The sequence below is a fragment of the Cervus canadensis genome, chromosome 16 (genome assembly GCF_019320065.1).
Source record: "Cervus canadensis isolate Bull #8, Minnesota chromosome 16, ASM1932006v1, whole genome shotgun sequence".
Classification (NCBI taxonomy): domain Eukaryota; kingdom Metazoa; phylum Chordata; class Mammalia; order Artiodactyla; family Cervidae; genus Cervus; species Cervus canadensis.
The window spans coordinates 57,112,562-57,139,756 of NC_057401.1; the positions used below are offsets into that span (position 1 = coordinate 57,112,562).

Here is a 27,195-nt window from a genome sequence, read left to right on the forward strand (position 1 = left end):
TTTCACGGGAGTCCATAGTGTGAGAGCCCCCCAGGCACTAAGCCAGCAGAGCGTCTTGGACACACGGGGGTCTGCCCTGTCCCTCAAGGCTGGTTCGTGGCCAAATGAGTTAAGGCCATTGACCTCCATCTGCAAGGATTTCCCATCCCTGGTTCTTCATGGCTGCAAAACGGCCACTGGAGCTCCGGATGTGGGCCGATCTCCCTTCACTGGAGCCTGTGCGGTGCTTGGCTTCTTGTGTTAACTTGGCTGGGCCGCGGTGCCCATTGTTGGTCCAAAGGTTGCTGTGAAGGTAGTTTCCGGTTGTGACTGACATGGACACAGTGGACTCTGAGTAAGGCAGACGAGCCCAGTCCTGTGGGTGGGCTCCTCCCGCCGGGGGAAGGCCTCGGAGCAGAGAGGTTTCTCCTGGAGCCTGTAACGCAGACGCCCACTGGGGCCCCCGGCCGGCCGGTCTGCTCTGCAGAGTTCAAAGTAGCTCCGGCCTGCCCTGAACCAGCCCCTGGGAGTGTGAGTATGAGCACCGATGAGTGTGAGCACTGTGGGCTCGGGTTCTCTGCAGGGACCTGGCCAGTTCACCCCTGAGTCCACCCGTGTCCTCGCCCAGAGGGTCCGAGCCTGTCACACGGCAGTGCCTGGCTGCTCCGCGGGTCTGGAGCCTGGGGATCTCACCTGTCCTGCCTCCGAGGTGCAGGGGAAAGGGCAGGGCTGGGGGGGTCTGCCATGTCCATGGCCTGAAGTTCAGATGTGGGGGGTCACACAGGACCACGAAGTCTGAATTGTCCCCATCTCTTCCCACAACCCATGAGCTGCTGTCGGGTCTGTTTCCTTGTCTGTTTCCCGCACAAAAGCCTTGTGCTCCTAGAGCACAAGCTGACGACCACGAAACTCACCGGGGATGTGGGGCCGTGCCTGCTGGAGTGGGAGCTGCTGCAGAAGCGGGGGTGCCCCGCGTGTGGGAAAGTGGCTCCGGGGGGCCCCCGCTGTGGCAATGAGGACGGCCAAGCATCAGGTGGCCCCTCACACCTCCGGACGATGGCAAAGGCATGTGAGCACGTGGATGGCTCGAGGGCCAGGTCTGTGCTTCCAGAGCTGTCCTGGGGCTCCCCCGGCCCTCCAGCCAGAAACACGGCAGGTGCGGGGACCCACAGGCTGCAGTGACCACCTCTGTCTACTGCCGACTGTCCCAGGCCAGCCCTTTGTCCCGGCGAGGGCAGGGTGTGTGTGCATACACACGTGAGGTGTGCATGTTTGTACACATGGCGTATGGGCATGAGTGGATGCATTCATGTGTGTTTACAGTACCTGATATGTGCACCTAAGTGTAGGTGTGTGCACGTGTGAACACATGTGGATACATGCATCAGTGTATGTGTGAGTACATGTGGATGGGTGTATCCATGTAGGTGTGTGCACGTGTGAGCACGTGTTGATGTGTGCATCCATGTATGTGTGAGCACGTGTGGATGGTGCATCCGTGCAGGTGTGTGCACGTGTGAGCACATGTGGATGGGTGCATCCGTGCAGGTGTGAGCTCATGTGGATTCATGCATCCGTGAATGTGAGCATCGTGTGCACACCTATAGGTATCGCCTGGGTGCCTTCTCCCAGCTCCTCTCGTGTCCCCAGGGACCAGAGGCCGGGTGTGTGGTGGGGACGTTGTTTCTCTCCCCTAAGCCCTAGCGGCCGGTTTTCCCCAGACATCTGGACAAATTGGGCCGGCACCGCTGGGGGCGACCATGTCCCTGAATTGCCTTGCTTCTCCCGAAAGAAAGCTTCTGTGTGCTTGTCATGAGGGGCTTTTCCTGAAGAGGAGCAGCAGCAGCGGCAGGAGCGCACGCGGGTTCTGTAAACTTGTAATCGCAGGTGTCAAACAGCGAGCAGCATTTTCCCGGGAAGACAGAAGCCCTGGGAAATACCACGGTGCGGGGGCCGAAGCCGTGTTTCCTTGACAGAAGTTAATTCTGAACTAAGTATTCCTGGAAGGAAAGCGGGGGGACGTTTTTACACGTCTGTCATTTGTCCTCGGAGGGCACGGAACAAATATGTTTCTTAGCACGCGACACCAGCATTATTCCGGGTGCCTCGGGCTATATGCTGTTTTCCAGTTTGCAGGATTGCAGGCGAAGAAAACAACTCCGCATTAAGAGGAACGCGCGGTCCAGGCCGCTCATAACCACGTGGACTCGGACCCTGCCAGCCGAGAAGGGTGTCTAGGCGGGAGACCGCGGGGACGGGGGTGCGGGGGGTCCTCATCTCTCCCCGCTCCCCTCGCTCCCAAGGCCCAGAGGCCCCCAACTGTGTGTGGGCCCCTCCTGACCTTGGCTGTCTCCTGTGGGTGGGTCCACCTCTCCTCTGGGTGGGTCCATGTCTCCTCTGGGTGGGTCCACCTCTCCTCTGGGTGGGTCCATGTCTCCTCTGGGTGGGTCCACCTCTCCTCTGGGTGGGTCCACCTCTCTTTGGGGCTTAGAGCCACACCCACATCTGCTCTTCCCGGAGGAAGCTGGGGCAGCTCCCGGGGGAGGGAGGGGGGAGGAGCTGCTGCCCCCTGGAGCTCTGGTTGGGAGCTAACCCTGGAGGCTCCCCCTTCTCCTGAGGACCAGGTCTCCAACTGCAGGCCTGGGGCCGAGTTCAACCCTCTCAGCCCAGACTCACCTGGTGGTCTTGCTGGGGGGGTCTCCAGAGGGCCTGCCTCCCTGGCCTCAGCCCAATCCCCCTCCAGGCCATGGCCCAGCCACCACTCAGCTTTCCGGCCTGGAGGGCAGGGGACAGACAGGTGCTGGGGCCTCAGTCCCTGGAGAAGCTCACTCTACTACATCCAATGGGACGTCTGACCCTTGTCTCAGAACTGTCCCCGAGGGACACTGCAGGCAGCCTGACAGACCCGAAGCTGGACAGTGGACCCTTGGGACCCACCTGCGTGGTCCTCAGCGCCAGACCCCAGCTGCTCACCTCTGTCAACACCCCGAGGGGTGCAGCCTGGGCAGGCAGAATGGTTTCCCTCGACTTTGTAATTCAGATCAGCACACACATGCACATACATGCACATAGGCTCCCTACATGTGCACACATGCCACACGCATGAACACACCACACATGGAAACACACCACACACAGAAGCACACGTGTACTCGCAAGTACACACATGCATGCAGGCTCCCCACATGTGCACATACCACATGCACACACACAAACACACTACACACATGTATACCACACATGTACGCGCACACACCCCATGCCTTCAAAGGAGCCCCAGTGGATCTCCTCATCATGAGAAGTCTCCCCTCAGATGACCGAGTCACCGGAAGCCCCTGTGGGTGCTCCTGAGCAGGAATTGGAACCTGGGCTCTGGGCCGGCGCCACTAATGGTGCAGGGTGAAGCCCACCCTGCCCTCACCAGTTCGGCTCGTGAGAACACTCTTCATGACGTGGTTTCTCAGCAGAGTCATTGCTCTGTTTGCAGGTCATAGTGGTCAGGGTCTCTTCCTGTGGCCTCTGGTCCAGCTGGGAAGGGCGGGTTAGTGAGGCTGATGCCTTATTAAGTGGACTTCCCACCTCGCAGCGCCTTCTCTGGGGCTCAAGTCAGGCCAGGGCGCCTGCTCCCTGCCCAGCTCCTGCCTATAAATATTGGTGGTGGCAGGTCCCCTGTCAGCACAGCTGATGGACGGTCCTCACCTGCCATTACGGCCTGGGACTGCGCGGAAATTAATTTAAGTGGTAGTTAATTTCTAATGAATTCCACTCAAGCGGTTAATACGGTCCCTGGGTGTTATGGTAACCTTCACGGATCACTGCTTTATGTAAATAAATTCTACTTTACGCTGGTTTATTAGAAAAGAGAGTGAGATTGGGGAGTCTGGCTGGATCTTGTCTGCAAATGCGCACGGCGAACCCTCTGTAGGAACTTGGTTTAAAAGGGAGGAGGGGACACCCATCAGACTTCTTCTGGGTGCTGAGCTCCCTGGGTGCTAAGCCACCCATCTCCATGCTCTGGGCAAATATCTCCAATTCCTGTATGTTCCAAGGGGGAAGAGGAGGAGAGCTTTTGCCTTAAAAACCCTTGCAAGCTCAACGGCAGATGCTTGAGAAGATGGCCTCTGAGGCTGCGGCCCGCTGAGGGGCTACCTGGGCAGAAGGAGTGAAAGGCTCTCGGGGACGCAGTTCCACCTCTCTTTGCAGGGGGTGGGGGCTTCTGTGCCCCTGAGGGGATGAAGGGGAGGATGACTCTTCAATGACCGCCCGGGTCTGTGTGCAGAGGCTGTGAGGCAGGGGCTGGACCTGACAGGGTGGCTGGCAGCCGGCACCCAGGCGTGTCTGGAGTTTACGCAGATGACCTGGGGTCACCCGTCTGTCCTTCTAGCTCGGACGGCCCTCCTGGCACCCCAGATGAGCAGCTTCAGTGACAGGCATTGATTTCTCACGGTCCTGGGAGCTGGACGCCTAGCCTGAGGTGTCAGTGGACTCTTCCCAGGCCCACGGAGGCCACCTTCCCGCCGTGTCCCCACAGGGTAGAGCGTGAGCTCCCTGGAGTCTCCACAAGCCGGGCAGCGTCTCGGGGCTCCAGCACCCCACCCTCATCACCCCATCTAAGCATGCTCCCCCAAAGCCCTGCCTCTGACCGCCACGCTGGGGTGAGGGCTTCCAGGTGGGGTCAGGGGGCCACGGGCATCTGGTTGGTCCCGCCGCGGCGCGCCTGCCTTGTGTCTCCCCAGCTCCGCGCTCCCACGCGGTTCCCGCCCCTGGGGCTGTCTCCCTCATGGGTCAGGGTCTCCCCCACTGTGGCCGTTGGGCGCGGCCGTGGCGGAGTCCTCTCAGAGTTCTCGCCTTTCACAGGGGCAGCTGACTGGCCAGACTGATGCCTGAGCTTCTTGCTAGCCTCCCCCGAGCAGTGTCCACCCGCCGGCCTCGCTGATCTTGCTACGTGGCCACTGCAGGCTCCCAGGGCGGGTGTCCAGGAGGTGTGTGGAGGAGCCGGGTCGCTGGGAGGACACTCTGGCCAGAGCCCGACGGGGCTGGCCCCTGACCCTGGGCCTCCTGAGCCGAGAAGTGAGCGTCTGCTGCTCACAGGCCACTGCTTGTGGGTCTCTGTTAGGTGGCTTGAAAGGACTCAGACAGGCTGTCCTGAGAAATGGACCCAGAGGGACGCAGTCTAGGAACCGGACTGTGAGAGCCCAAGCCTGGAAACCGAGGGCAGCCGGCTCGTGGGGCCCTTGCGGAGGCGTGACGTTCCCGCTGTGTCCACACCTGCAGGCTGGTGACCCTGGCAGGGCGTCTGTGTCGGTCTGGGGCTGAGTGCCTCCTTCTCGGGGCCGGTGGACTTGGCTCCCAGGCCTTGCCCCGGTCGGGTGAGGCCTGCCCACAGCAGGAGGGTGACCCACGGGACTCAGAGGCCGTGGCTTGCATGCTCGTCCCATCTGCGGGGGCCTGCTCGTCAGACGTCCAGGCCAGCGCCTGCCCCCGCTGGGGCTCACCGCCTGGCTGCCCCCGTGTGCCGTCTCAGCAGTGGTCAGGCGGTCAGCAGGGGCACCCGCGGCAGCTGCAGACCAGCTGCGGGCCTTTCCAGAGAGCGACTGGTCGGGACCCCTGACTCAGAAACTAGCCCCCAGAACCTAGAGTCTAGGTGGCACCCCTGCCGCACCAGCTCCTGGGGGCCCCGGGCCCCTGCCCCGCTCCCCACACCCTGTGTCCCTCCTGTGGTGGCCGGAGGGACCCTTCACCTCCCACACCCCTAGGCACTGCCCCTCCAGGCCTGGGCCGGGGCAGCACTGGGTCCACCTTCACTGGGCCATACCGGTCACCAAGGGCCGTTTCTGGATCAGGGAGACACACACCTGCCCCCCCACACGTGACCAGACCATCCCGCCTCCCATGAGTGCACCCAGGATCCTGTTCACTGAGACTCAGGCTACCCGCTCCCATGGCGCCGTCGGAGGACCCAGAAGCCCCAGACTAGAAACTGTTCACGCTTTGCGGCTCTGCCGGGACCACGGTGTCCCCCACTCGGGGCTGATTCTGCAACTATCTGGGCTGTCACCCGATTCACGGAGATGCCCAGGCAGGAGCCTGTCCGCCCGGCTGACCGGTGCCCCGTGTCCACACCCACAGACGGCCCCCTCGCGGCTGTGGACGCCCTGTGTTCCCCGCCAGCCTGCAGAGTTTATCCCCACGCGGGGATGCAGCCTTGGCCAAGGCTCGAGGTGCGGGCTTAGGGTCTTGATCAGAACATTTCCCTGACAGCCGGGCAGCTGGGAGGCTGTTCCCCGGTAAAAATGCTTCTCACGGGATCAACTGAACTTGGGGTCACACGTCCTCTCCCGCCTGCCGCTGGGGGCCGTCGCCCCCTCACCGAGGGCCTGCTTGCTCCCGTGGTGCCTCAGCCCCTCATTTGAAGGGGGTGGTCCTCGATTCTCAGGTCTGCCCCCCTGCCCCAGCCCGGCCTGGGCAGAGCCCCCCGGCCACCCTCAGCTCCCTCCAGTCCCCCACCCCGGGAGCCTGTGCTCGCGGACCCGCCCAGCACACCTGGGACCCTGCCTGCTCTCTGGGTTCCTTCCCCTTGGGGCGTTCTGGGCTGTTTCCGCCCTCTGTGACTCTCCACCTGGAAGCCTCACCCCGCTCCCGCCCCCACACATCTTGCTGAGCGCATCTCCCCTGCCACTATCGCAGCGAGGGGGTTCCAACCCGACCCACGGGGCCGCTGACCCAGGGCTGAGGGTGGGGGCACGGTCACTCCCCCAGCTCCTTGGGATGCTGTTCCCAGCTCACAGGAGAGCTCCCCTCAGTAACTCGAGCCAAGGGCCGTTCAGAGTCCTCGCATACAGGACAGAAGTCAGACCTTGGCCCAAGAAAACCCAGCTTACCTACGTAGATACAGAAGAACCCTGAGACCAAGTTTAGGCCCTTCAGGGAGAGAGAGGGGCAGAGCTGAGGGTGAGGGAAGAACCAGCATGGAGAACAGACCCAGCTTCCTGGAGGCCCCGAACCCCTCGCTTCCAAGCTGTGCAAACCTGGAACTTAAGAAAGGTTTTTTTTTTTTTTTAAATAATGGGCAGATGTTTCTGGTAACTGAGGCTTGGGAGAAAGAAAATGATGCTCGGCCACCCTCGCTGCCCTGGTTATAACAATGTCTCCAGACCAGGTCATGCTATCAGCGCAGTGCAGGGACAACACAGCTCAACGGGGTCGGGGGTGGGAACAAAAACCCTATTTAGACAGAGCCAGAATAATAACCCCTGCACACAGACTAATTATTCCAACACTAAAGCGAACAGCAAAATCTGCATTTCAAAATAGTAAAGAAATCAACTTCTGAAATCACCAAGAACTGAAAAGCCAAATAAAAGCCTTTTAATACAAAGTATTAGAATATCAAACCAGCAACTATTATGGCATCTTACCACTTACAATTCTTAGTAAGTAAGTTATACTGAAGTTCCTGGAGTGGATGAAGCCCTTCCTCGTGGAGGGGCCCATTGCTCGGAGATGCGTGGAAGGTTCTGGACATAGTGTGTTGTGAGCAGCTGCCAATTGGGCATCTGCTCCCTTTCTCTCCTTCCGCCTGGGCAGCAGAGCCCTGAATACAGCTACAGGCGGTATTTCTACTTCTCCTTTGCACTCAGGGCAGTCTCCGGCAAGTAAGCAAAGTTGCTGGGTGAATTGGGGAAAGTTGCTTAAAAGGATGAAAGGGATGAGGACAAGGGGCAGCTGGTGTTCAGTTTGTGCTCTAACCCTTCACTCTTTGACTGCCTGGAATGTTGGACATAAGAGCTGGAGCTTCAGCCACCACACTGTGTCAAGAGGTTGCCATTAGAACAGAAATCAAGACCAAGAATCATGGGTAATGAGAGGACAGAAAGCGACAGCTGCTGTAACAGCCCGCAGTGCCCTTCTGACGGCCCTTCTCCATGCATGTGGGCAAGACACTGCGCACTGTGTTTATGTGTGTGTGTGCTAGTTCCAGCCTCTGTCTCTTGCAGTGGAGACAATACACAGTTGATTCATATCGTCAAGCTATCAGACAGGACGACTGCAATGTGTGAATCCATACACCTTCCAAGTGTCTGGCACAGTACATAATGCAAAAGAAATGGACAAATAAGTGATAAATCACGAAGTTTGACTCACTTACCAGAGAAGACTCCTTGATTCCATCCTCTCAAACAACAAACTAGGTAACTGAACCAGTAAAAGTTATAAGTGAAAAACTGTCTTCGTTTTAGAATAGGTGATTCCATATCATAAACTTCTGAAAGAATCATTACACCTTTAGACGGAAATCTCAGGAGAAAGACACTCTGGACTTCCTGAAAGACTGAATGAACCGCCAGTATCTCTGCACTGTGATTCGTGTTGCTCTTAGGATAATGGCATCGCTGTATAAGGAAAAACATGCATCAATTTCTGGGGAGAAGACAATGAATCTTTCATGATGCCAGCCAGACGAGGAATCTGTCTGAGCTCCCATGTGGGAGCTGGTTGGCTGGGCCCCAGAGGTTGGCCAGAGCCGGCTTCCAGACAGCTCTTTTCCTGTTTAAGTACCACATAGCCACCTTCAACTCGTGCAACGCAAGACAGCGCTCTTTGTTCTGTGAATTTCTCATTTTTTTTCCTGTGCTTTTTAAAACTGAAAAATGAACCTGGAGGAAAAAGTAACTGATCTCTCATTGGAAATCACAACCACCAATCACAAAACAGGACAAAATGCCTTACACAGCAAAAAAAAAAAAAAAGTAAAAAGAAAAAAACTCATACAGACGCAGCAAAATGCCCTAAACTGAAAACAACACTTACAATATCCTACATCAACTTCTTGAAGACATTGGGGCAGAGCCACTGGGGACAGGACCATGCCCCGCGGTTGTTGACATGAGCCACTGTCCAGATGTCCTCAAGTTTAGGACAGTGCTCAAAACAGGGCAGGCACAGGAGTTGCAGGAATTTGCCTGTAGATTCTCAGGACTTAAAGGATGATCAAGCTTGCTTCTAGGGAGAGAACCTGGGTCTGGAGTTGGAGAGAAAGACCAGCACTGAATATGGGCATCTTTTGCATGTTGAACAATTTGAATACATCATATAGTAGTGATGATTAATTTAAATGAAAATTGTTTTCAAAAATCTTTGACACCACTTGCAGTGGATCAAATAGCACATCCCGCCAAAGCTACGTCTACTCAAAACCCGAGAATGCGACCCTCCTGGAAACAGGGTCTATGTAGACGTGATGGAGTTAAGGATGTCGCGATGAGACAGTCCTGGAGTAGGGGGTGAGAACGCATTTCTGTTGCTTGAAGCCACCAAGGCTGAGTTTGTTACAGCAGCCCAGGGAAGTGACACTCCCACTTTTGCACCTAAATTATCTTGACTTCTAGTCAAGAAGATCACTTGATAAACAATGAATGAAGTGAAGTGAAAGTCTCTCAGTCATGTCTGACTCTTGCGACCCCATGGACTGTAGCCCTCCAGGCTCCTCTGTCCATGGGATTCTCCAGGCAAGAATACTGAAGCAGGTTGCCATGCCCTCCTCCAGGGGATCTTCCCAAACAAAGGATCGAACCCAGGTCTCCTGCATTGCAGGTAGATGACTTACAGTCTGAGCTACCAGGGAAGCCCCAAAAGAAAAGGTACAAAGTTCCAATTGAAAGTTGCTGAAGATTAGATCTTAGAAGTTCTCAGGACAAGGAAAAAATCTCTGTAACTATGTGTGGTGACTGTGTTAACTAGGCTATTGTGGTGACTGGTTTTGTAATATACACAAGTATTGAATCTTGATGTTGTACATGTGAAACTAATATAATGTCATATGCCTCAACAAAAGAAGGAAGAAAAAAATGCTCAGAATAAATTATACTGGGTTCCAACATCTAGTGGATTCTGGGGCTCATGGTCCGGGGATCCCACAGCCCTCCAAGGAGACTGAGGTTGGAAAGTCTTGCATACAAGCAGGCGCCTGCAGCTTCAGGTCGGCTCTGTGCAGTGGCTCACGGATGTCAGGTGAAGCCTGGAAAGGCGAGTGGGTCCTGGCCCGACAGTGAGGGCAGGGAAGAGGCAGGCCCCGCGTGGAGGGCTGGCTGTCATCCTGCTTCAGGGAGACCTGGGAGCTCCGACCCCGGGCCATCACGGCATCAGCTCGCGCACACATCGACCCTGACAGACGGGCGCCCCCTGGGAGGGTGGCTGGGGACAGGAGGGGCCTGCAGGGGCCAAGGGGCACTTTTTCTTTCCCCATCTTTCTGGCTCATTCTTTTCAGTAAGCAGATTGTTCACAAATGTTTACACTTTCCTCCTAGATACCACTTATCAAAGTAAGATACGAACCTAATTCCTCAAAAAATCCTATACCAAAAAGTAAACCTTCATTCCCATCCCATCCCACCCTCCCCCGAGAACTGCAGATAACTGCTGCTTTGGTGCGCATTGCCCCAGAACCTTTTTTACACCAGTTCCCAAATATTTTTACTTGGAAAACACGTATAGTTAAAGATTTGTAAGATTTTTTTACATAAATGAAAACACGCTTTGCATCCCAATGTCCTATTTTCTTTATATACCTAATACTCAGAAACTTGTCGGGGCTGGCGTCTGTGGCTCGGAGAGCCATCCATTTATCTCGGGGCCGCGTGCCCTACCCTCCCGGGACCATGTCATCATCGGTTTGGCAACCCACCCCGGCAGAGCGTTTGACTGTTGTGTTTTCTGCCCTGACGAGCGCTGCCCTATGGATTCCTGCGTGCGTGCATGTATCTCACTGAGATGACGCCCAGAGTGCGGTCAGAAAGAATGTGTGTTTTACACGTAAGAGTTGCCTGGTGTCTGGAGACACCACCACCTGCAGTTTATAGGAAGCTCTGTTCGAGGCCAGCGTTCCACCTGGATAACGTGCTTCTTAACATCTGCAAATCTGATGGGCAGACATGCACTCCATGTTCGTCTCATTTCCTCATTACTGATGAGACAACCACATCTCTATGGGGTCACCTGGACACGCACCTATTCGTGCCTTTCACCCATTTTTGTCAGCTCATGTGACCTTTCTCCAGGGGTCCTCTTTTTGGCACCCGAGACCTTTACCCTGATGTGTGGCCCTCACGCATGGGGCCCCTATCTTGTTCCAGAGGATGTGTGGCAGTACCCCTTGCCCTGGGTGGCTGAGGGCGGCAAGAGGGACGTGTCCACACCTTCTGGGGAGGTCATGGACCAGGACCTCGGGCCTGGCTCCTGGCTGGTAGCGTAAGAAAACCCTGGACCCCCAAGGTTGCCCTTCTCAGAGGAGAAGAAGGAAGACGGGCAGGACTGTGAGCTCAGCATGGAGGGAGCCACCCCGGAGACGTGGGACCCTGTGCCCTGGACTTGGAACCTCAGGGCCGGAACTGGCTTCCCTTGGGGACTGAGAGCCGGGCCTGGGGTGGCCTCTCTGCAGCAGGAGGGAGGCGAGGCCACGCCAGCCTGGGGGATCTGATGCTCTTTCCATCCGAGGGCAGTGCTGGTGTAGGTCCTAATCATGAAGCCATTGACTCCTGGACTTCATGGAGCAGACGGAGGGGTGTTGGGGAAGCAGAGCAGGAGAGAAACAGCTGATTCCAGCAGGCCACTTGGCCTCCGGGGCTGATGCCCTCCCTGCCCAGGTGTGGAGTTCACCTGCAGGGATAGCCTGCCATCTTCCTTCGTGACTCCCGGCGTCTACACTGCGCTTGAAAGGAGATCTTCACGGATTTCTGCCTCCTGACCTCAGCTGATCTTTCTGTTGTGCTGTGATCCGGGGATCTAAGTTCTGGTCCATCGGGTACTGGGAAAAAGTTACGAAAGGATTCGGTCATGCTCTGACCTTTAAATAGAGACGAGTGACTCCAAGAAGGGTGACTCAAACATTCATCCACTGTAACCTGTGATGGGTGACACGGCACACTGGCTCCAGGTCACACTCTGTGGAGTCCCCAGCAGCAGTTTTGCCGACTCAGCTCACACCCACTGCACACACATGTGCACAAACACTCACGCACCCATGCATACAATGCACAGAGCACCCACACATACATGGACACATGTATGCACACATACTTCCAGTCTCAGACCAAGGATGACAAACGCATCTCATCAGTGTCCAAAATACATTTATATACATATAAACGAGTTCAGTCTTCCCTGACTTACAGCCGGCTATCCAGCCCTTCCCCGCTCACCCTGGAGGCAGGAATGCTGAGAACAGGAGTCTGAATTCACAGGCTGCAGCACGGGTGTGGCTGAACAGAAACGGCAGCTTCGCAAGAACCTGCCCTCTGTCGACGGACAAAGCCAGCTTTCCCGCCACCCGACGCCCGTCCGTCCGTCCGTCCGTCCGTCCGTCCGCCCGCCCGCCGGAGCACCAACACAGCTGAGTTCACACTGGAGGTGAGAGGGGCCTGATCCCAGATGGGGCTCTGGCTTGGCCGGATCCGGGGCCACAAGGAGGTGAGCCGCAGGCCAGGCCGCAGGGAGTCAACGCGCTGGAAGGCTGCAGGGTGTTCACGGGCCATCGTCCTCTCAGTGTGGCAGCCCCGGCTCACGGGCAGGGCTTCTACATCTGCCTCTGCTTGTGCTTCGGGTTGGTCTTGCAGTAGACGAACCAGCGCCCGCGCCTCTTCACCAGGTAGCAGCCCTTGCAGCGCTTCTTGAGGACGCCCTTCGTCTTGAAGCCCAGGGCGGGCTGCAGGCCGAGCACCGGGCGCGCGGTGAGGAGCGCGGCGATCAGGCCAGGGGGCGCGCGGGCGGCAGGACCAGCGCGCAGGGGTGCAGGCGCGAGCGCGGAAAGCGGGCGGCCCCCCAGCTGCAGCAGCGGGCCCACGGCGGAGGCCACTCTCCTTAGGAGGGCGGTGGCCATGTCGTAGCTGGACCTGGGGACGGAGAGAAGAAGTTATCACAGTGGCCGGTGGCTCGCGCCCCCGAGAAAACCGCCCTCCCCGCGCCCCTGCGCTCGGGACACGGGGCCCGGGAGGCAGCGTGTCCCCGGGAGGACACGAGCGCAGCCAGACGCACGGGGTCCCCCTCTGATCCCGGCCGCGGAGCCGCACGAGGCCCGCGTCCACGCTCCCCCCGGGCGGCCAGGTCCCGGGGTCACAGGGCACAGGCGTGAGGTCCCGGACGGTGCCCGGCCCGCGCCCGCGACCCAGCGGGGGAAATCGATGCCACGGGTCCCCGACACGCGCCCTTCTGGAGCTTCGAACTTCTGCCGCCTCCCGAGCCCCTCAGGACCCCCGGGACCCACCTGGAAAGAGCGCGCCCGGCTCGGCTGTGGCGCGCGTTCCCAGCCCGTGCGTCTGCGCCCTGGGCCGCGCCTGCGCAGTGGGACGGGGACGCCGCCGCCCGGAATGTCCGCCAGGGAGGAAGATGGCGGGGGCGGTCACGTGGCGGTCCCAGCGGGGCCGGACACAGGGGCGGAGCCAAGCCGGTGCCGGGCCGAAGGTCTTTGGGTCCCTCCCCCCGTAGGCTGCCTTTCCCTTACAACGCGGCCTTCCCGTTCCCGCGTGTGTGCTCAAGTCCCTCAAGTCCTGCCTGACTCTGTGCGACCCCATGAACTGTAGCCCTCCAGGCTCCTCTGTCCATGGGATTCTCCTGGCAGGAATACTGGAGTGGGTTGCCAGCATCCCTCCATAGAATATTCCCGACCCTGGTATCAAACCGAGCCCGGGCACCTGCATCCTTTTCCTGGGGACTCCCTTCGCCTTGTGGGCCACAGGGCATCTAAAGGTTTTGGGGGGGGGGCTGGCAGGTGGGGACTTTTCATACTATTCATGGGGTTCTTAAGGCAAGTCTACTGAAATGGTTTGCCATTCTCTTCTTCAGTGGATCATGTTTTGTCAGAACTCTCCACCATGACCCATCTGTCCTTCTTGGGTGGACCTATGTGGCATGGCTTAGTTTCATTGAGTTAGACAAGGCTGTGGTTCATGTGATCAGATTGGTTAGTTTTTGTGATTGTGGTTTTCAGTCTGTCAGCCCTCTGATGGAGAAGGATGAGGCTTATGGAAGCTTCTTGATGCGAGAGACTGACTTAGGGGAAAACTAGGTCTTGTTATGATGGGCGGGGCCATGCTCAGTAAATCTTTAATCCAATTTTCTTTTGATGGGTGGTGCTGTGTTCCCTTCCTGTTGTTTGACCTGAGGCCAAACTATGGTGGAGGCAATGAAGATAATGGCAGCCTCCTTCAAAAGGCCCCACGCACGCACTGCTACACTCACTGCTCCCAACCCTATAGCAGGCCACCGCCAACCCGTGCCTCTGCTGAAGACTCCTGGATACTCACAAGTGCAAGTCTGGGTCGGTCTCTTGTGGGGTCACTGCTCCCTTCTCCTGGGTCCTGGTGTGCACAAAGTTCTGTTTGTGCCCTCCAAGAGTCTATTTTTTCAGTCCTGTGTAAGTTCTGATGGCTCTATGGTGGGTTAATGGCCACCTCCTCCAAGAGGGCTTACGCCATACCCAGATCTGCTGCACCCAGAGCCCCTGCCCCAGCAGCAGTCCACTGCTGACCCACACCTCCTCAGGAGCCACCCAAACACAGTTCTGTCTTAGTCTCTATGGGGTCTCTAGGTCCTGGTGTGCACAAGGTATGTGTGAGCCCTCTGAGCATCTCTGGGGGGCATGGGGTTTGATTGTAAATGGGATTTCGCCCCTCCTATTGTCTTGCTGGGGTAGTGCTCAAAGTAATTCTCAAAATTCTCCAAGCCAGGCTTCAACAGTACATGAATGCCGGACTTCAGATGTTCAAGCTGGATTTAGAAAAGGCAGAGGAACCAGAGATCAAATTGCCAACATTCATTGGATCATCAAAAAAGCAAGAGAGCTCCAGAAAAACATCTGTTTCTGCTTTATTGACTATGCCAAAGCCTTTGACTGTGTGGATCACAACAAACGGTGGAAAATTCTTCAAGAGATGGGAATACCAGACCACCTGATCTGTCTCCTGAGAAATCTGTATGCAGGTCAAGAAGCAACAGTTAGAACCGGACATGGAATAACAGACTGGTTCTAAATCAGGAAAGGAGTATGTCAAGGGTGTATAGATAGTGTCACCCTGCTTATTTAACTTATATGCAGAGTACACCATGAGAAATGCTGGACTGGATGAAACACAAGCTGGAATCAAGATTGCTGGGAGAAATATCAATAACCTCAGGCAGATGACACTACCCTTATGGCAAAAAAGCAAAGAACTAAAGAGTCTCTTGATGAAAGTGAAAGAGGAGAGTGAAAAAGTTGGCTTCAAACTCAACATTCAGAAAAATAAGATCATGGCATCTACTCCCATCACTTCATGGCAAATAGATGGGGGAAGAGTGGAAACAGCAATATATTATTTTGGGGGGCTCCACAATCATTGCAGATGGTGATTGCAGCCATGAAATTAAAAGACAGCTGCTCCTTGGAAGAAAAGTTATGACCAACCTAGAAAGCTTATTAAAAAGCAGAGACATTACTTTGCCAACAAAGGTCCGTCTAGTCAAAGCTATGGTTTTTCCAGTACTCATGTATGGATGTGAGAGTTGGACAGTGAAGAAAGCTAAGCGCCGAAGAATTGATGCTTTTGAACTGTGGTGTTGGAAAGACTCTTGAGAGTACCCTGAACAGCAAGGAGATCCAACCAGCCTATCCTAAAGGAAATCAGTCCTGAATATTCATTGAAAGGACTGATGTTGAAGCTGAAACTCCAGTACTTTGGCCACCTGATGTGAAGAACTGACTCATTGGAAAGGACCCTGATGCTGGGAAAGACTGAAGGCGGGAGGAGAAAGGGACGACAGAGGATGAGATGGTTGGATGGCATCACTGACTCGACGGACATGAGTTTGAGTAAGTTCCAGGAGTTGGTGATGGACAGGGAAGCCTGGAGTGCTGCAGTCCATGGGGCCGCAAAGAGTTGGACACAACTGAACTGCTGAACTGAACTGGGGCAGGGGGAGGCACTGGGAGAACAAAAAGATGCAAAAATGGGAACAAAGTAGGTATCTAGAGTGCAAGACAAGTAGACTTATAAAAAAAAAAAAAAAAAGAAAGATACCAACCTGAAAACAAAATCTATAAAAAAACACCTGCTTCTATTAAATAGATATCCTGGGAGAAATGTGGCGAGGTTCAGGGAAATGCGTGGAAATAAGCCCTGGTCCTAACCGAGTGTAGTTAAATTGACGTCCTCCAACATCTTATTATGAAAACTTCCAAACAGAGAAAAGTTGAAAGACATATTTGGCGAACACTCATATACCCACTGTCTAGATTCCACAGTGAACTCGCCATGCCTGTCTTTCTGGGCCGTGTCCCCGTGGACACACGTACTGTCCATGCACATGAAGGCACGCAGGACACGGCCGGCGCCGCACGCGCACCGCTGACCCAGCAGCGCGCTCTGCACCCTGCCCAGGTGCGCTCGCGCCTTCCTCTTGAGCATGGGTCTGTGGACACATTTCGGATGGGGAGGTAATCTGAGCACCTTCGCCTCTCGCTGACACACCTCCCTGGGGCCCAGGCTGTGGGCGCCCTCAGCTCCTGGAGAGTGGGGTGTGCAACCCTACCCCACCTCTGGGATTGACCCCGTGCGCTCACCGCCCCTGGCCCACAGGGGCTGGCCATGTGAGCTGACCCTCCCGTCGGGTCTCTGCATGGGCGGCTCTGAGGGGCAGGGGGGAAGCTGGGCCCGGGATCGCGAGCCGGAGCCCTGCCCAGGTGCGCTCCAGAGCAGCGGGCCTTTCGGGGTGACCGGCATGAGCGATGCCATGGACTGCACTTTAGTGGCAGTTTCATTGGGCTCTGCTGCAGAAACCCCAGGACCGCAAAGAAATGTGCACCGTCCACCAGAGTGGACGTCCAGTTTCCTCCGAGCAAGGACACTTGTCCAGCCTTCTCCGACATTCGACTTGTACCTACCCAGGATTACCCGTTACCGTCGAAGGGATGCATAGCATCGCCGGCTTCCACCGTCCCGGCCCTGCCCCTTTTAGGTGGAGCCGCGGCTCAGGGCTACTGGTGCGCAGTTTCCCGCGTCACCCGGCGGAGCCCCTCCTCCGCTGCGCCCGCCGTCCGCACCGCGCATGCGCGCCTCCCCGGCCCAGCTACATCCCGGCGCGTCGGCGCGCGGGGTCGAAGGTCAGCCCTCAAGATGGCGGCGGCGGTGACCTTCCTCAGGCTCCTGGCCCGGAGCGGCGCGGTGACGCGGAGCCTGCCCGGGGGCGCCAGGTGCTTCGGGGTGCGGACCTCGCCGACCGGGGAGAAGGTCACGCACACCGGCCAGGTATAACCACCGCGGCGCAGAGAGCGCTCTCCCCTCGGGGCGCCCAGGCGGGTGGAGCCCCGGTCCGGCCCCTGGGTCCCGCGGTCCAGGGTGTGGGTGCTCTTGGGGCCCAAGTCTATTGCCCGCGGTCCAGTCGCCCAATAACCCAGGCCCCCGTTTCCGCCTCCCACGGTCCAGTCCCCCTTGGGGCCCAGGCCCCTGTACCCTCGGGCCAGTCTTTGCTGTCGCGGTCCCCTGGGTCCCCGGGTCCTGGATCCGCAGGGGTTGGGTACCGAGGGGCTGAGGTGTGAGCCGGGCTGAGGCGCTGGGTGTTTGCAGCCGCTGTGGTCTCACCGTCAGAGCTTCGGCGAGCTCCGAAACTAGGCCGACACTCCGGGGGAACCCATTGGGTACTCTGGGGAGGCCTCCGTCGGGGTCAGAAACCGTCAATTTTGTGGGTCAAATCTTCTAACGTTTGTGTAACGTTAAATACCATATTTAATAACTCGAGGATCTGCTGTCGACTGAAACTCAGCGTTAGGGATAATCCTAATTCCAAAGATGAGGGAGTAAGTACTTGTGATGTCGAAGGGTCACCGGGCAAGTTCAGAGGGGCGGGAGGCCCTGCGGCCTGTGAGATGGGAGGTCAGCGTGTCCCGTCCGATGGACCTGCTCTCTGGTTCTCCCAGCTTAGACTGCTGCCTGTGGTCATGTTAGGAATCCTGCTGAGAAATGTCCGTGGGGCACAGCTCCTCAAGTGTGTGATCACAGGCACGGCCTGACGTGAAGAAAACCCCTTTTCTGTAATGTCTGTGATTGATACAAAGGTACAGAATTGGGCTGTAAGTATCACTCCTTTTCTTTTCAGGTTTATGACGATAAAGACTACAGGAAAGTTCGATTTGTGGGTCGTCAGAAAGAGGTAAGGAAAAGATGTGGTAAAAGAAGGGCTTGCCAGGCGGCTCAGTGGTAGAGCACCCTCCTGCAAGGGCAGGAGGTGTGGGCCCTACCTGGGGACTCGGGGCCTATTCCTGTCCAAGGTCCAGAGTGTCCAGGGGCCTGTGTTCATGTAAGATGTGCAGCTAGTCTCTCAGGGTTTTCTTCTTGCAACAAAGATTTGGTGTTTAGTAGAATTTGAATCTCTTTTTCTGGTTTCCAAGAGGCTTGTTTTAAAAGATTTGGGTTTATTGAAAGACTGCACAGAGTACTGAGCTCCCAGTACTGCCCCCTGCCCCCGCCACCCCCCACCCAGTGTCCCTGGTCTCCTCTTGGCTGAGCGTGCTCCCGTTGTTAGAAGTGACAGGATTGAACACGTGCAGAGTATTGAAACCTTGTGATTCACTCAAGTCTGTGGCTTAGGTTTCTTTTGGGTTCTTTTTGTGTTGTACATTCTGTTGGGCTTGGGCCTAGTTGCTCAATCATGTCCAGCTCTGTGACCCTATGGACTGCAACCCCCCAGACTCCTCTGTCCATGGGAGTTTCAGTCAAGAATACTGGAGCAGGTTGCTATTTCCTTCTCCACGGGATCTTCCCAACTCAGGCATTGAACCTGCATCTCCCGTGTCTGCATTGGCAGGTGGATTCTTTACCCGCTGAGCCACCCGGGAAGTACATTCTGTGGGTCTGGACAAATGCGTAGTGTCTTATATGCAAACTGCAGGGTCACTCAGAGTGTTGCACTGCCCCCCCCCCGCCCCCTTCCCGTGCACCCCACCCCACTCACAGCCCCCGACAGCCCCCCATCTTACCGTCTCCACAGTTTGGTTGTACTTTTAGAAATAAAGTGAGTCTGCACTTAGGCTGAGGACCAAAGAGAGCAGGAACTGGACCGTAGAGCCGCCTTCGCGGGGAGGTGGGCTGCGTCCAGGCGTGGCTCTCGGGCAGTCTTGACCAGTGGGCCCGTGTGGCCGCAGCGAGTCTGCACAGGAACCCCTGGCCCTTGGCCTGGGACGGGCCTGCTGGAGAGGAGAGGACAGAGTGGGGCCTGCCGTGGTCCTGGGTCGCCGCAGGGAGGCAGAGGGCCTGAGAGGCCAGCTGTCCCCGGTGGCGACAGACCCGTTTTCACTGCTCTGTGGTCACGCACATGGAGTTAGAAGCCAGTGTTTCCTGCCCGTGAGTGACGGGCATCATGGCCGCCTCAGGCAGCGGGCATGCTGGGCCCAGGAGGTGGTTAGTGTGGCCGTCGTGTGGCGCTCCGTTTCCGGGGGGCCCTGGGCCCGGGGCGCAGACGGCAGTGGGACCGCATGTCACGTGTGCTATGACCTGGCTCCCATTCTGGAAGGAGGAGCCTGGGGGCTTCAGGCAAGCCCCAGCCCAGGCCGACAGCGCGTTCCTGAGTCAGGAGTGTCCCTTCCTCTGGGGGCCCTGTCGTGGTGGCCGCAGGCGGGTTGGCTCTGCCCCCACTTCTGGCTTCTGGGCCAGGAGGCCGGTGCTCTTCCCAGGCTCAGATTTTAACACCTAAGCTTCGAGGCCCTCCCCCTTCATTTGTGAAGATGGATCATTGTTCTCCTCTCCTCACTGCAGTCTTGGGCCCTGGGGTGCGGCTGGGGTTATGTGTGTGCAGGGCGGGGAGCCTCGGGGACCCCCAGGCAGGGCACCTGTCACTGTGGTGGTAAACGGACTCTCGGTTCCTCCCAGAGCAGAATCGCAGTCACTGAGGGCCACACTTACAGCCCGAGTGCCTCTTCTATGCACTTGTGTCCAGGGGCGTCCAGGGAGGGAGCGGGGACCCCGCCGCTGACTGTGTGACCCTGTGACCCTTGGGCCTGCAGAGGTGGGTGGCTTTCAAGAGGTGGTCTGGCAGTGTTCGACCCTGAGTGTGTCAGCTGGGGCGGGACTCAGCAGCTCCATCGGATCCGATCCGAGCTTAGAGGTTGGGCAGGCTGCTGCGTGCGCCGCAGGGCTTCCACCAGGCCATGCCTGGCGGGTCTGGCTCTGGTTCTGGCTGCTGCGGGTGAGCAGCTCCTGGTCCGTCAGCTCAGATGGAGCTCTTCGGCTTCTTGGCTGAGTCCTGCATGAAGAGACGCTGGCCCCCAAGGAGAGAGGAGAGATGCTGCCTCATTTCTGTTTCTGCACCAGCTTAAAAATCACGAGGTGATTCCCTACAGTAAGAAAACCAGTGGGCTTGGAGCACCTCTGGGTCCAGCTCTGCTGTTGTGCTTTGCAGTTACTGAGCCATCGTCCCTCCTGTCCCCCACGCCCCTGACACCCCCGTGGAGCAGCCCTTGGCCTGAGCCAAGGGCTCAGTGCCCCACTTCCTGCTTGGGGCCAAACCAGCTGTTAGCTCAGAAACAGGTCCCCGTATTGAAGTGGTCATGGGGTCAGCTGCTGCTCCTGGTCGTTCCCTGAAGACAGAAGGAGGCAGGCGTGTGTGTGTGTGTGTGTGTGTGTGAGCGCACGCGTGTGTATGCACCTGTGTGTGAGGAGAAGAGGGTGGGGCAGGATGTTAACAGTGTGTGAGTCCAGGTAAAGACCATTAGGAAGTCACTGTGCAGCTGTACTTCTCGGAGCTTTCCTGTGAGTTTGAAATTACATGCAAGGGAAGAGTTAAACGTGTGTGTGCACGTGTGTAATTATCTGTATCTGAAGACCTGCCCTGATGTTTAAATGAGAAGGTGCAGGGCGTCTTTGCTGGCAGTGCAGTGTGTGCCTGCGGGGGGTGGTCTACACTGACTGGAATTCTGCGAGCACGTTGAGGGTTTGTACGTGTCTGTGCGAGCGCTCCTGTCTGTCTTGTTCCAGGTGAACGAGAACTTCGCCATTGATCTGATAGCAGAGCAGCCCGTGAGCCAAGTCGGGAGTCGGGTGATATCGTGCGACGGCGGCGGGGGAGCCCTGGGCCACCCCAGAGTGTACATAAACCTGGTAACGTGCTGTTTGGCCCCCAGCCCCGGTCCCTGTCCTGTTCTGTCCCTGCTGGCCGCACACGCTCGGCTCGGCCTGGCCCATGAGCCATCCACTGGGGCCGAGCAGAGGGCGTGCATGCACAGAGCTTCCAGGACAGAATAGAGCTTGGGGTGGGCTGCTCCCTCCGGCAGGGCAGTCCCTGCGCCCCTGCTGATCCATCCTGGCTCGACCCCAGCCCCGAAGGGGGCCTCTGCTCAGCCCCTCCTGCTCCAGGCCCCTGCCCAGGACGCCGCCTGCCTCACGGGCAGGGAGGGTGGGCGGGGACCGAGCCGACTGTGAACGGCGGGGAGCCTGGGGCCCTGACGAGTCCGGGAGCGGGCTGACCAGGGCCTCCGGCACAGCGTCTGCTGTCGGGCTCCGCGGCACCCGGGTGGCAGTGTGGTTCCAGGACCTGGTTTCAGTGTCGGATGTCTCCCGTGTCTGGACTGATGATGGAGGTGGAAGATGGAAACAGGGCGGCTCTCCCTTGGGATCTTTCAGGACAAAGACACCAAGACGGGGACGTGTGGCTACTGTGGCCTGCAGTTCCGGCAGCAGCATCACTAGGGCGACCGTGTGACCGGAGCCGGCGGCAGGGCCCGGAAAAGGCTGTGCTGGAGGGCCCGAGCGTGCAGAGCGCGCCTCTCACAGTCACTGCGGCCCGGCCCTCCGGCTCAGCTCTGCCTGGCACTCTGCCCCACCCGCTCCTCCGCAGCCTGGTCTGAAATCCTACAAAGCTAAGTACCCTTTGAAGGTGTTAGTAGTCACATGTGGACTGATTGAAGAACTCTGTGTGTATTTAAAAGAGTAATGGTTACGATGTATTGTTCCACGAAAATAAAATCAGGAGGGGAGAGAACAGAGGTCTGGTAGGTGATGGAGGGACCCAGAGGAGAGGGGATGGGGGCGAGGGGGTGAGGCTCGGGGGTGGGAGGGGGTTTACCTGAGCTGAGGGAGCACCTGCCCAGCAAAGCTGCTGAGAAAAGACGCTCCTGGGTGCGTACTGACGATAAAGCAGAAGTTAATGAAGCGCTGGAGTCTGGAGGAAGCAAGACTGTTTAAGCTTCTGGGTGGAGGGACTGGCGACCACACGGGCCGAGTTCCCAGAAGGGCGCCCCGTGTCCCCTTCAGCCCTGGAAGCTGGAGGCGGTAAGTGCCCCAGAATCAGGGTGCTGGGCACCCTGAGGGAGGGGAGGCTCCTGCCCGCGGTGCGGGGAGTGGGCTGTCAGCTGCCAGTGGGCTCACGTGGGCGTAGGATGGTGTGAGGGTTTGTGTGCCCCGAACACGCGGGTGCTCAGCAGGCTCACCCAGTCGGAGCTGTCTGTGCGAGCACGTCGGGGGTGTGGGGGTGGGGATGGGTCAGGAGGAAAGGTCAGGGTCCTGGGGGCCTCACAGAGGGTGGGGTGGGGATGGAGGAGTCTCTGGGTCTCCCTGCATTGGAGTGAGCACCATGAGCCCTGACTGGGGATGGGTGCACCTTGATTTCAGATGACTGGAGAACATGTCTCACCTGGAAGGGCCCCCGAGGAGGGGAACCCAGCCGGGATATGGATGCGGAGGGAACCAGGGGTGGCGGGTGGCCCACGTTTCCCAGCCCACAGCCCGGGACAGCTCAGAGTCAGGACCTGCGCAGTAGACCCAGGGAGGGGCCCGGCCAAGCTGCAGGCTGCAGAGGGCCTCTGTCTCAGCTCGTCAGCGCTCTAGACTAATGTGAGTATTGAGTTTTACCAACAGAAACAGACTCAGAGGCAGAAAACATGGTTACCAAAGGGGAGAGGGAGTGGGGAGGGATAAATCAGGAGGTTGTGATTAACTTACGCCACTGTGTAGGTGAACGGCAGGGTCTTACTGTGTAGTATGGGGAACTGTACTCAGTACCTTGCTATAAACTGTGATGGGAATGAGTATGAAGACGCAGGTGTGTGTGACTGAATCACTTTACAGCAGAGGCTAAGTCAGCTACAGTTAAAAAAGAAGGCCCTTCCCCTTCTGTCCCCTTACAGATGTCAGTGTTAGGAACACTTGACGAATGTGTAGGCGTCGATTCTCTAGTCCTGGAGTAACCGAGCTCTCCTGTATCTCAGGGTAGCCTCTGCTCCCTCTGTTAATGTTTGTGCACTGAGGTAGTGAAATAGACTGGATGGAGTCAGCAGTGGGGAGAGGGAGAGCGTGGCCAGGTCTTTTCAGCTCTGGTCAGTGTGGCCACGATCACGGCAGTCTTGCCACATGTGTGTGCTGAAGGGGGCCCTCCCGTTGCCGTCACACAGTCAGGTTTAGTATGATTCCCTTCAGCAGTTGAGCTCAGAAAGTGTTCACCATCCCTGAAGTACTGAAACATTAAATCTGTAAAAAATAATGATGTGGATCAGGCAACACTTATTGCCTTAGAACGATCAGCCGTCTCTCCCGGAGGCTTAGCTCATTTGAAGGAGCCTCTCCAACAGCCACAAGCCATTTGGAATGTGATGTGGGTGATTTCTAATATTCTCTGAACTTCTGTACTTAGAGGTTTTTATATTAAACATGTTTTAAAATCTTAAACTATTCTATTTCCATATAAAAATGTTCACGGGGACTAGGACCAGCCTCATGGGCTGGGGATTTCAGAGAAGCAATGCACCCAGCAGCCTCGGTTTCACAGAGTGGCTGCGGTCACACACAGCGCCCCCGCTTCCCCATCCTAACCGCCACCTTCAGATCCCAGCCTCTAAAACGAGTGCTGGGGGCACAGCCGGTGACTGTTACCTGCTAGCGAGCCCCGGGCCCCACGCAGTGGGCAGGGCAGGGATCCAGGTGACATCCTGTTGAGCCCAGCGCCTCCCTCCCGCGGTGGGCAGGGGTTGGGTGCCCCCCGCCCCCCAGGCCGTCGGGGCCATCCCGCAGGGCCGCTCCTGCATTGACGGGGCAGGGGTCACAGACCGATGTGGATGTTGCTGGGTTGTTAGGAGTCACGTGCCCTTGCCCAGAAACCAGGCGGAGGGTGGAGGGGCTGTGAGGTCAGGAGTCCACCCCAGACAGGCAGGCGGTGGCTAGTCCAGAGTTTCCACCCGAGGCGGGTCCAGGTGTGTGCACAGGGGCACCTGCGCAGGCGGGCGGGTTAGGGCCTCCCCCAGGGCGCTGTGGTCCCTGATGACGCCCAGGGCTGCCCTGCGGGGCCCTGGTCACCCCCCCCCCCCCAGGCCCATCTGACTATGCCAGGTGCCACGAGGCCGGGGTGGGGCGTGGCTTCTGCAATGGCTTTCCTGTGCGTGTGCCGCTGTCCCTGGTTTTCTGGGACCATGTTCCTTATGTTTCCCCAAACCCACAGTGAGAGAGGACTGTCAACTTCAGTCTGAAGCTGTTAGAAAATTCCAGGATAAGTGATTTAGAAGCTTCTAAATTCCCAGACATCCTGGGTAGCTTGATGAAACCTCCTGCTGTCCTGCTCCGTCCAGCCAAGCCGAGAATCAGCTGTTTGTCCAGCGCATCTGACCGCCGGTCACTGCACCTTCTCGTCATCAGATCCCCTGTCACGGTGGCCAGGGCCTGTGTCCGCGTGCCCCTGGTTTATTCAGCGAGGCCCCCAAAGTGCGCCAGCGCGTGTGGGAAACACACAGTAGGTGTGGGGCTCGGCCCGTCCACGGCATCAGGCATCCATGGGGGTCTCAGAGAGTCTCCTCTGAGGATCAGGGGGATCTGGGAGTCCAGGCAGGAACGCGTTGTCTCCCGGCTGAGGGTGACCAGGAGATGGTGCCCTGCACGCAGGTGTCTCCTCCCAGAGCCGGGAGCCTGAGGCAGGGAGCCCGTGACCCCCAGAGCCCTCCCTCCAGGGCCTCTGGCCGGCTTCTGGTGGTGTTGCTGTCCTGGGCATGGAGACCAGACGTGTGTCCCCATCTCTGCCTCTGCCCGTGACTTCGTGAGGACACCACTCCCTGGATGTGGGGTGACGTCCTCTTAACTGGCCTCACTGCAGAGGCCCCAAGGCGAGGTTCTGGGGTGGCCTGAGTGCCAGGGGCTCCCCCAGGGCAGGGGACGCCGAGCACACTCTGCTCCCCCTGCGCCAGGCCTTGGGAAGGGGGCAGAAGCGAGGCCTGTCCTGTGGCTGCTGCTCCAGGGGCTGGGGATGGGGCTGGGGGGAGGGGGGCTTGTGCCGGGAGTGCCCCTGAGGGTCTGAGGGGAGACCCAGTGAGGCGGGGCAGGCCCCTGTGGGGCCGTCCCAGGACAGACAGCCCACCCAGTCCTCCACCTGCCTTTTGTCCGTAGAAAACCTTTAGTCACAGAAGAAACTTCGTCAGAGAAGTGAGAAAAATGCAAAGAAAAACTAACACACAATAGTAGTTTGGTCATTAAAATCTAGGAACTTTAGTTCCTTCTTAGGGGCCACAGGTGATATTCCGAGCTGTGTCCTGTGAGCCCTCTTGCAGAGACTGAAACCCCCGCCAGGGGGGAAAAGTAACTGCATCATGGCCAGACTGCAGCATGAGACGCTGTTAGTCGCCGAGTCATGTCCGACTTTGCGACCCCAGGGACTGCAGCACACCGGGCTCCCCTGTTCTTCACTGTTTTCCGGAGTTTGCTCAAGTTCATGTCCATTGAATTTATGATGCCATCCAAGCATCTCGCCCTCTGTCATCCCCTTCTTCCTTCAATCTTTCCCACCATCAGGGGCTTTTCCAGTGAGTCAGTTCTTCCCATTAGATGGCCAAAGTGTTGGGGCTTCAACATCAGTTGTGACAAGAAAGTGAAAAGTGAAAATGAAGGTCGCTCAGTCGTGTCTGACTCTTTGAGACCCCGTGGACTGTACAGTCCCTGGAATTCCCCAGGCCAGAATACTGGAGTGGGTAGCCTTTCCCTTCTCCAGGGGGTCTTCCCAACCTAGGGATCCAACCCAGGTTTTCCGCATTGCAAGTGGATTCTTTACCAGCTGATCCACAAGGGAAGCCTGAGAATACTGGAGTGGGTAGTTTACCCCTCCTCCAGCGGAGCTTCCCGACCCAGGAATTGAACCGGGGTCTCCTGCGTTGCAGGCGGATTCTTTACCAACTGAGCTGTGAGGGAAGCCAGGTACCACAATTCTGAGAACTGGTCTCAAGGAAGTTGGAATAGACCGACCCAGGAACTGAAGACTAACTACCAGAACAAGGTGATGCTGGTCAGACCACTGATGACACTTACAGACACCTGTGCTGTTTCTGCATGGAGCCCCCTCCGTCAGTCTATAGACGCATGTGGGCGCTGATTGTCTCCTTGTGGTTCAGATGGTAAAATCCACCTACAATGCAGGAGACCTGGGTTCGATCCCTGGGTTAGGAAGATCCCCTGGAGAAGGAAATGGCAACCCACTCCAGTATTCTTGCCTGGAGAATCCCATGGACAGAGGAGCCTGGCGGGCTGCAGTCCATGGGGTCGCAAGAGTCGGACACGACTGAACGACTGACACAAACTTGTCTGTGGGGAAATGGCCTTTGAGCAGGAGTCTGGCCTCCTCCCCTGTTCCCGGTCTCTGAAGTGAAGCACACGTTCCTTTCCCACCAACCTGGCACCCCTGACACATGATGGGGAGGTGAGCGGGGCCCGAATGGTCACGTCCTTCCCCAGGAGTTGGCCGCCATCCACCGGGGCTGCTAAGCGCCGGCCTGGAGCCTGGGCTTTTCCATCCGAGCTGGTGCCTGAAACGGCACCAGAAACAATTCTGAAGCCCTCTCCCTTCCCGATGGTAGTTCTCTGTTATGCTTTCAACTTGCCTGATTCACATATTTGAGATGAGGGTTTCTTTTTTTTTTAATGCTACTTTATTACATAATATTTTTGAAGATACACATATTTGATTTTATTTTGTTAACTTTTCATCTTGTATAAGAATAAAATAGAGTGTAGCTGATTAACTGTGTTGTGATGGTTTCTGGTGAACAGGGAAGGGACCCCGGCACACACACACACATGCATCCATCCTCCCCCAAACGCCCCTCCCAGCCAGGCTGCCACCTAACAGCAAGCAGACTTCCCTGTGCTCTGCCGCAGGGCTTTGTTGCTGATCTGTGTTAAATACAGCCGAGTGTGCACGTCCGTCCCAGGCTCCCAACTTCCCCTTCCCCAC

At 57.2% G+C, this 27,195-nt stretch overlaps 2 protein-coding genes across 2 annotated transcripts; one reads left to right on the forward strand and one right to left on the reverse strand.

Moving 5' to 3' along the window:
• Positions 1-12,342: 12,342 nt before the first annotated feature.
• MRPL36 (mitochondrial ribosomal protein L36) lies at positions 12,343-16,730 on the reverse strand. Its single transcript, XM_043488693.1, has 4 exons — positions 16,540-16,730; positions 16,304-16,419; positions 13,238-13,469; positions 12,343-12,866 (listed from the first exon to the last, which is right to left on the reverse strand). Exons 1-4 carry the CDS (start codon positions 16,728-16,730, stop codon positions 12,551-12,553), a joined length of 855 nt encoding a protein of 284 aa, XP_043344628.1. The 3' UTR covers positions 12,343-12,550.
• A 343-nt stretch (positions 16,731-17,073) lies between these two features.
• NDUFS6 (NADH:ubiquinone oxidoreductase subunit S6) lies at positions 17,074-21,978 on the forward strand. The gene is made up of 4 exons (XM_043488839.1): positions 17,074-17,255; positions 18,103-18,156; positions 20,976-21,098; positions 21,621-21,978. The coding sequence occupies exons 1-4, from the start codon at positions 17,124-17,126 to the stop codon at positions 21,684-21,686; spliced, it is 375 nt and encodes a 124-aa protein (XP_043344774.1). The 5' UTR covers positions 17,074-17,123; the 3' UTR covers positions 21,687-21,978.
• Positions 21,979-27,195: the final 5,217 nt, after the last annotated feature.

Bases quoted from the DNA above. Each gene is read 5' to 3' on its own strand.
- MRPL36 (XM_043488693.1), bottom strand. From the start codon at position 16,730: ATGCCGGTCACCCCGAAAGGCCCGCTGCTCTGGAGCGCACCTGGGCAG. The intron at 13,470-16,303 runs GTACGTGTGTCC...CCGCGTTGTAAG, and splicing joins TGCCTTCATGTGCATGGACA to GGAAAGGCAGCCTACGGGGG. The intron at 12,867-13,237 runs GTGGGTCCCGGG...CTCCGTCCCCAG, and splicing joins GCCGGGCGCGCTCTTTCCAG to GTCCAGCTACGACATGGCCA.
- NDUFS6 (XM_043488839.1), top strand. From the start codon at position 17,124: ATGGCGGCGGCGGTGACCTTCCTCAGGCTCCTGGCCCGGAGCGGCGCG. The intron at 17,256-18,102 runs GTATAACCACCG...TTTTCTTTTCAG, and splicing joins AGGTCACGCACACCGGCCAG to GTTTATGACGATAAAGACTA. The intron at 21,099-21,620 runs GTAACGTGCTGT...GGGATCTTTCAG, and splicing joins CCAGAGTGTACATAAACCTG to GACAAAGACACCAAGACGGG.